The sequence below is a fragment of the Galeopterus variegatus genome, unplaced genomic scaffold (assembly GCF_000696425.1).
Source record: "Galeopterus variegatus unplaced genomic scaffold, G_variegatus-3.0.2 Scaffold1836, whole genome shotgun sequence".
Taxonomy (NCBI): Eukaryota; Metazoa; Chordata; class Mammalia; order Dermoptera; family Cynocephalidae; genus Galeopterus; species Galeopterus variegatus.
Genome location: NW_007727947.1, coordinates 305,010 through 313,956, shown reverse-complemented (window position 1 = coordinate 313,956; position 8,947 = coordinate 305,010). Strand labels below are relative to the sequence as shown.

At 49.2% G+C, this 8,947-nt stretch overlaps 1 protein-coding gene across 2 annotated transcripts; it reads left to right on the top strand.

The window, feature by feature from the left end:
• Nucleotides 1–1,609: 1,609 nt before the first annotated feature.
• Nucleotides 1,610–7,577, top strand: IL36RN (interleukin 36 receptor antagonist). 2 transcript variants are annotated; one of them, XM_008579220.1, is made up of 4 exons: nt 1,610–1,638; nt 3,592–3,677; nt 4,862–4,989; nt 5,130–7,577. In XM_008579220.1, the coding sequence occupies exons 1-4, from the start codon at nt 1,610–1,612 to the stop codon at nt 5,352–5,354; spliced, it is 468 nt and encodes a 155-aa protein (XP_008577442.1). In that variant the 3' UTR covers nt 5,355–7,577. The 2 variants fall into 2 exon arrangements, with proteins under 2 accessions (XP_008577442.1, XP_008577444.1); XM_008579222.1 differs by lacking the exon at nt 1,610–1,638 and adding an exon at nt 1,986–2,014.
• Nucleotides 7,578–8,947: the final 1,370 nt, after the last annotated feature.

Here is an 8,947-nt window from a genome sequence, read left to right as displayed (position 1 = left end):
TTAATTCAGATTTATCACAGAGTGCATGGAGGTGTTAAAATGGCATTAGTTTCACAAGCACATATTATTTTACCAAATAGGTATTTAAGAAAGATCAATTAAAGAATCAAATATTATAAAATAAAAAATATGGAATTATAGAATTCTCTTGTGAGGATTTGTTCTTCTCTACTAATATTTGTTTGCATTACTCAGAAGATCTGATTCCTTTTTTCCCCTTTCCAGCATTCATTCACAAGCATATATCAAGGGGATAATATCGGAGGCAGGAAAACCTATGCAAATGTTTGTTTCATTGAAAGAGAACAGATTTTCTCAAAGCATTAACACAATCCACTACAGCTTATGGATTTCAACCTATATTTGCTGAATACGAGACTATGATACAGACTAAAGGCAGCCTATTCTTGCTAGGATCTCTCAAGACAGATACCAGAAAGTAGCATAAGCTAGATTTTATTTCCTAAGGAAGTAATCAGACACATGAGCAAAGATGTTGATACAAACATGTTTGTCACAACATGATTTTCAATAGCAAAAAACCCCCTCCCCAAACAGAAAGAAACATAAAGGACCAATAATAGTGGATTGGTATAAATAAATGATGTTACAGCTATACAATGAAATACTACATAGCTATTCAAACTTATGACGTCATTATCCATATTTGGTAGGGAAAAATTTTCTACTATTTTGCTACATGAAAAAAGCGGATTCTGTGATTCACTTTTGTGAAACATTGTCTATGGTTACCTGTATATGTGTGTGGAGGAAAGAGTGTTATCATTGGTTTTCTGATGATGCACTCACAGAGACAAGCATTCATGTTTTCCTCTTTTGCTGATCTGGGTTTTCAGGTTTTTCCACAATGAACATGTAGTCTAAATATCGCCTAAGCAGGCGAGCNCTGGGTTTTCAGGTTTTTCCACAATGAACATGTAGTCTAAATATCGCCTAAGCAGGCGAGCCCCACCTCCAGCATCTCCCACAGGCCTGGCAAAGGCAGGACGGAAGGAAGGAAAGGAAGGGAGGGAGAGAGTGAGGAAGGAAGGAGGGTTGTTCCAATGTCTGCTTTCCTTGAGCTACTGTCTGCACTGACCCCCGTGGGTCTGGAAGCCTCTGAGGTGTGGGAGCTGAGTGTGCGTGAAGAGAGGGAAAGCCCCAAGGAAGTTCTTCAGAATTGCTGGTAGGAAACTGTCTCCAGAAGCTTCCCTCCCCGAGAGAGATAATGAGCAGCAGGTGTTCCTGGAGGCCTAGGGTGGTGTGAAATCACTCTGGGAAACCCTGCTCCTCCCCAGGTTGTGGCAGTTTCAGGGATCCTCCCTGTGCATTACTTAAAAGTCTGAGGCATTTTTGGAGGAGCAGCCAGACACCACAGGCTCCTGCCAGGAGAAGGCAGCATTCTGAGCTGTCCTTGGGAGCACTGGCAGGACTGAGGCTCTCTCCTGACCCTCAACCCAGATTCTCTGCTCTGTGGAGGCTGCTCACGTGCTGGGGGACTCAGGAGGCTGCTTGCTACCCAGGCACCTGCCAGCTGAGCTCTGTTTCCACCTAAGTTTTTCTGTTACTTGTTTCAGAATACGGGAGTCTATACGCCGTGGAGCTCAAGATGGTCCTGAGTGGGGCGCTATGTTTCCGGTGAGTGTATGGGCCTCTGATTTGGTGGTGTCCTCTGGGGAGAAGTGAATTTTGGGTAGACTAGTTGTCCAGTTTTTCGGGCAAGGGAGGAAGAGAGAAGGGAGGACTGCCACTGCCCTGGCTGNGTTGTCCAGTTTTTCGGGCAAGGGAGGAAGAGAGAAGGGAGGACTGCCACTGCCCTGGCTGTGGCTCTCACAGGGGGAGTGGGCAGCCGGGAAGTTGTGACCAGCACCTTAATACCCTTAGAGAAGTTCTTCTAGCCTTTTGCAGATTGGGGCAGGACTGGGGCAGGCCACCTCTGGAGGGTTCCATGATGGTACGGGAGTCTATACGCCGTGGAGCTCAAGATGGTCCTGAGTGGGGCGCTATGTTTCCGGTGAGTGTATGGGCCTCTGATTTGGTGGTGTCCTCTGGGGAGAAGTGAATTTTGGGTAGACTAGTTGTCCAGTTTTTCGGGCAAGGGAGGAAGAGAGAAGGGAGGACTGCCACTGCCCTGGCTGGGGCTCTCACAGGGGGAGTGGGCAGCCGGGAAGTTGTGACCAGCACCTTAATGCCCTTAGAGAAGTTCTTCTAGCCTTTTGCAGATTGGGGCAGGACTGGGGCAGGCCACCTCTGGAGGGTTCCATGATGGTAAGGGGGACAAGTGAGTCACCCAGCCTGGAGCTGCATCCTCCAGTGAGGATGGGAGAGAATGGGAGTCAGGAGACCTGGCATAGAGCCCTGCTGCCACCCCCACCATGATGGGATGTCAGCCCACCACTCTGTGCCACTGCCTCCTCACTGTCCTTTGGGGGAAAATAAAACAAAAGCCACTGTTCAGTCAGTCAGTCCATCCACCAGCATGTACTAAGCCAGGCACTCTGCTATGCTCTGCACGCTACAGCAGCAGATGAGAAAGCCCCTTTCTCTCACTGAACTCAGAGTCTGGAATAGCATTTGCTAAAGTGTGTTCTGTGGGCTCCAATCCCATGAGATGCTTTCTACAGTGGAGCTCTTTGATCAAGTGAATGTGGGAAATGCTGCTTTCTGTGTCCCTTTATAAGAGAACAAGCACAACTCAGCATATTAGTGTCTTTGCAGCTTTCTCAAGTAATGCAAATTGTTTAATCATGTTTGGCCAAACACTAGACTAATTTTTATGCTGCATACATTTTCCCTGTATAACATCTGGAGAAACCCAGTTTAGGGTACATCTTTCATCTCATGGGACGTCAGAAAATCAATTGACATCACAGATGAGAAATAACATTGGAAAGTAAAGCATTAAGAATTTTAAATTTAAAGAAATTCCTTACTTAGTAGGGAATATAAAATCAAGTGGAAGCAAATATACCAGGATGTCTCCAATAGTAACTACAGAATCAGATTTTAATATGGGAAGAGGACTGAGTGTTGTCTGACCCGTCATCTTATGTTGGCAATGGGGAGGCTTAGGCCCAGAGAGGGTGAGAGCATTGTCTGTGTGACTCAGCAGCAGCCGGGATGAGACCCGGGGCTCAGACTCACAACCAGTTTCTCTCCCCGCAAAGCACATGAAGGAGATGGTTGGAGTAGAAAAGGTTGAATAGTCTCAGATGGGGAGTTGTGGGTTGTCCCACTGGTAGGGCTTAGGGCCAGCAGGGCCAGAGAGGGTGAGAGCATTGTCTGTGTGACTCAGCAGCAGCCGGGATGAGACCCGGGGCTCTGACTCACAACCAGTTTCTCTCCCCGCAGAGCACATGAAGGAGATGGTTGGAGTAGAAGAGGTTGAATAGTCTCAGATGGGGAGTTGTGGGTTGTCCCACTGGTAGGGCTTAGGGCCAGCAGGTCTGGGAGAGAAGGTTGTGTTATTGCTTTAGGCACAGCGGGAGGGGAGGAGACAAAATGCCTGAGATTGGGGATGCCCTGGAACCAGGGCAAGCTGAGGTGCACCCCCCTCCTCTAACAGTGTCTCATCCCTTCCTGGTGTTTCAGAATGAAGGATTCAGCTTTGAAGGTGCTCTATCTGCATGAAAACCAGCTTCTAGCTGGAGGGCTGCATGCGGGGAAGATCATTAAAGGTTGGTGGCAAAGCATGACTGACTTTCCTGAGTCTCTACACACTCTGAGGGGGGCCTGAAGAGGGCTTACAACAACAGTCATGCACATTGCATAGGTCCACAGACCCCAAGCCTGATGCATTAAACCAAGCTCTGAGTGAGGACAAAAAAACACTACACCTTCCAGCGAAGTGAGATCCCAGGCCCTGGTGCCACCTGAAGCCTCTCTGCAGAGGTGGGGATATTTTCCAAGACAAGTGGTTTGTCATTCCCTCACAGGTAGATGTAGGTCAAATAGTCCACTTCCCTGAGAGCCAGGCTGAGGAGAGAACGAAAGCAGGTTCCCTATGCCTGTGTCCCATACGGGAGTGGGTTTCTGCCTCTCCACCCTGGGTCCCCTCTGATCTTTGAGGGTCCTCGGTCAGAGAAGTTGGACCTAGAGAACAGGTGGCACCATCTGACCTTGTCCTTATTCAGTCTGCCCCACACACTGTGACAGGTCCTTCTGTCTAAAACAGTACCCACCTGCCCACTTGGAACACCCTTACTGGGCACAGATGCCAGGCAGATCCCTCTGCTAGGCTGTGTGTGTGTGCATGTGTGTATGTGTACAGGTATGTATGTGTGAGCACTGCATGTGTATGTGTGTGTATATGTCGTGCATACGTATGTGTATGTCTTATGGTTATGTGTGTCTCGTGTGCACGTGTGTGCATGTGTATGCATGCGTGTGTCTGTGCATGTGTGTATGTGTGCAATGTGCATGTATAGTCAAGCATGTGTATGGGTGTGTGGGGGTGGCGGAGGGATGTACAGAGAGGACTGAGACCCTCTTATGCTCTCAGGAGTCTCATAGTAGGTAAAAAATGTCTAAACAATTCTGATGGCAGGCTCACTTTCAGAAAAGAGGACTGAGAGCTAAAAGGCATTAAGGGAGGTGGTTGAATCTACATTGAGGTTTAGAGAAGACTTGAAGATTTGACCCTGAACATGGGGGATGGGGGTGGTACAATGTGCTCCTGCCTTGATGTCCACTCTGTGCCAGTTGGCAGGAGACCAGCCTTTTCCATGCGATAGCCACTACAAAGCTTCCTTTCTGCCCAGCCAGGGGGCAGGATGTTCACACTGTTCCTGCTCCCTGGAGTCCAGGGGAAGAGGGAAAGAAAGGACAGCCAAGGCCTGTACATCTGGCCTCTTTCCTGTAGGTGAGGAGATCAGCGTTGTCCCCAATCGGTGGCTGGATGCCAGGCTATCTCCAGTCATCCTGGGCATCCAGGGAGGGAGCAAATGCCTGTCGTGTGGGACGGAGCAGGAACCGACTCTGAAGCTAGAGGTGAGTCCTGTTGGGTCATTGTTTCCCCATGCAAGGTTCTGTGGATGGCAGCTCTGCCTCCTGCCCTCGCCCAGCCCAGCCCTCTCCCACCCCCGCTGCTGCCCCTCACCCACCATGCCCCTCTCCCCTACTACTGGCAGCCAGTGAACATCATGGAGCTCTACTTCGGTGCCAAGGAATCCAAGAACTTCACCTTCTACCGGCGGGACATGGGGCTCACCTCCCGTTTTGAGTCAGCCGCCTACCCAGGCTGGTTCCTCTGCACCATGCCTGAAGCGGACCAGCCTGTCCAGCTCACCCAGCTTCAGGAGGACACTGGCTCAGATGCCCCCATCACGGACTTCTACTTCCAGCAGTGTGACTAGGGCAACGTGCCCCCCAGAACTCCCTGAGCAGAGCCAGCTCGGGAAGGGGGCGGTGATGGAGGAGGAGACTCGTGGAGGGTGACCGCCCCCTCTGCTCTCGGGGCCCCCACTTCTGACTTACTGGGCACATGGCCACTCTCTCTCTTCTCCTGGTTCCCAGTTTGGATAAATTATTTTGAGATTTGGGGCTCAATCCAGTTTCCTTCCCCATTGGTTGGTGCCACTGGTGTGGACTCTTGTAAAAAACTGCATGGGATAAACTGGGAGTAACATAAAAAGATTCCTATGGGGGTGGAGTGGGGGAGTAGGAATCATTCATGCTTGATGGTAACTGACCAGTGCCCTGGCCCCACAGGCCAGCCTGTCCCCAACTGAGTGCTGTAGGGCCACCAGCTACCCACATGAGGTCCTGACATTCACCACTGTGCCAGAGAGGGAGGTGGTCATGGATCAGGGACCTCAGGTCCTCGGCCCAGCCCGCGCCCCCTTCCCTTGAATCCTGCCACCACCACATGCTCCTTTGCCATCTCTACCCTTGACCTCTAGTTGAGGGAGTGAGGATGTGGAGGTGTCAGAGGAGATGGTGCCACCTCAGAAGACAGAAGATGGCAGGGCATGCCACTCCTTGTAGAAACCCAAGATACAGTTCAAATTCCAGATGCTGGTCTCTATTTACATGGAAAGATGCTCATGGCGTATTAAGTGAGAAGAGTAAGTTACAAAGTAGCATACCTTGTAATTTCACTTTGTTTTTTTTTTTTAAAAATACCTGTCTATATATTTAGAGAGGTCTGAAAGAGTTTACTTCAATTGTAGGAATGTCAGGGTGGTGGCAATATAGGTGATTTTTTTTTGTTCTTTTCACTTAACTGTATTTCCTGTTTTTTTCTACAATGAAGATGGATTATTTGTGTAATTATAAGAAAAGAAATTAATGTTGAGGTAAGCAGAGCAGACATCATTTCTGACTGTCCTTGGCCTCTGCTTCCCCAGAGTGAAATTCAAGTTGAGTTGAGCTCTGCTGCTCTGGTCAGTAGCAGCAGGATCAGGAAACAGACCTCAGCAAAGCCACAAGGTGGAGGGTGCGGTGGGTTTGTGTGGCTGGAATCTCCCAGGTAAGGAATTTACAGAAACAAAATTATCCTGTACTTCTTTCCTGGAATGGTCACAGCCCCTGGGGTTCCAAGCCCTCTAAGAGGGTGGCTGTACTGGTTGAATAGGGTCCCCTGAAAATTCACATCCTTTCTGGAACCTCAGACTATGTCCTTATTTGGAGATAGGGTCTTTGTAAATGCATTTAATTAAGACAAGGTCTTGCTGCATTACGGTGGACCTAAGTCCAATGTAACTGGTGTCCATGTAAGAAGAGGAGAGGACACAGAGGCACAGAGGAGACACAGGGAAGGAGGCCATGTGAAGACAGAGGCAGAGACTGGAGTGACACTACCACAAGCCAGGGACCACCAGGGGTTGTGGGAAGCACCAGAAGCTAGAGAGAGAAAAGGAAGGATTCTACCCTAGAACCTTTAGCAGCGTCATGGTCCCACTGATACTTTGATTTCAGACTTTTAGCCTTCTGAGCTGAGACAATAAATTTCTGTTGTTTTAAGCCACCAAGTCTGTGGTAATTGGTTATAGCAGCTCTGGGAAACTAATACAGCTGCTGAAGATCCCCGTCTCCTGTATTCACATCCCGTGTGTGTCCACTCCCACACTATACCAGAGTTGTCTCTGTGACCAACAGAATATTGCAGAAGCTGGTATGCCATGTCTGAGATTAGGTTATAAAAGACACTGTGGCTTCTACTTGAGTGTGCTGTCTCCTCTCTGTCTCTGTCTCTGTCTCTGTCTCCCTCCCTCTCTCCACTTTATGACTCACTTGCTCTGGGGGAAGCCAGCTGCCGTGCTACGAGCAGCCCTACAGAGACTCCTGGGGTGAAAAATGAAATCCCCTGCTAACAGCCACATAAGTGAGCTTGGAAGCAGGTCCTCTCGCCCTGTCAGGCCCTCAGGTGACTGTGGCCCAGCTCACAGCTTGATTGCAGCTCAGTGAGATACTGAGGCAGAACCACCCAGCTGAGCTGCTTCAGATCCCTTCCCCTCAGAAACTCTGTGGGATAATCCATGTGTGTTGTTCTAAGTTGCCATGTCTTGGGTAACTTATTATGCAGCAATAGATAACTAATATGCAGGGAAATAAAAATAAATGCTTTTATCTTATTATGATTGCAAGTTTCTCCAATATTTTTATTTTCCTTCTCAAGATAAACAATGACCCTTTTATTTACTCAGATGTTCTATTTAAAAATGTACTAAATTTGTTGAATATTCTGTTTCCGTAAGGTTTAGGTCTTCCTTGACTACCTTTGAACCTCTAGTCATATGTGCCAGGGACTGTCTCTTGTGTCCCTAACTAAACCCTGGAGGATGAGAGCAGAAGCCAGAGGAGGGGCCCATATCTGTGCCCCAGGTATTCCACCTGCACCTCACCTGTCAGACCAGCCTGGCAGGTTTGGAGTCTGCTGCGGATTAGCAAGGAGGTGGCCAGGACAGAAGAGGCTGCCTCCCTGGGTCTTAGCAGCTCCAGCCCTGATGTAGCTGAAATTCTGGAACAGGCAGCCCAGCTCTTATCACAGCCCTTTCAGGGCTGCCGAGTACCCTGGCTCCAGGCACCAAGCTGTGTTTCCGCGGCCCTGTTCACACTCTCTCTGTGGGCCAGACATAGCCTCATGTTGCTCCCTCAGCTTTGGGGATCTTCACTCGCCCTCTCTGCCTAGAGAAATCTCTCATCTTCTAATTCCCTGATAAGACCTCACCTCCTCCAAGAAGCTTTTGCTGAGCTGAGATCCCTGGCCCTCTGCTCTGGGGAAGCTTTGTGCACGCCTCCTGTGTTGTAGTAAGCTGGCTTGGAGTCTGTGGTCCCTGGGATGACCTCAAGGTCAGAGTGGCATCAGTTTGTCTCTGAGCACCTAGCATAATGCACGGCAAAGAACTGGAGCCCAGTGAGTGTACAGAATGTGCAAACTAGTTCTCCATCCTGAAATATTCTTTCCCTATCCTCCACAAATCTAAACAGGTCCACCCTTAAGGGAACAGCAGCTCAAATTTCACCTCATTCTTGAAGCTTTTTCCACCCTTCAGTGATTACTTCATCATTTGTGGGATGACGGGGTTTTAGCAAGGATGACACGCAGTAGTAAAGGCAACAACATAAAATGCTAACTTCAGGAATGCGTGGGCTGGGGAACCATGGCATCACGACTGTTCAAGTGAAAGACTTAGTGTTAGATTTCTACAACTTCAGGATAAGCCACCAGCCTGGGCCTGTATTTACAGAGGTCCCATGTGTGCCCATATCATGTGGGGTTGTGCCAGTTGTAGAGGCTGAGGAACAGAGAAGGTCCCAAGACCAGTTCATAAGAAAAGAGGCTAAGGTGCTGAGGGTCTTTATCTGAAGAAGCAATACACAGGGAACCCCCTTCAAGCACTTGAAGGCCTTCCAAGTAGAATACACATGTTTGGGCCGGCCCGGTGGCGCACTGCTACAGTGCGCCGCTTGGGAAGCACGGCGGCGCTCCCGCCGAGGGTGCGGA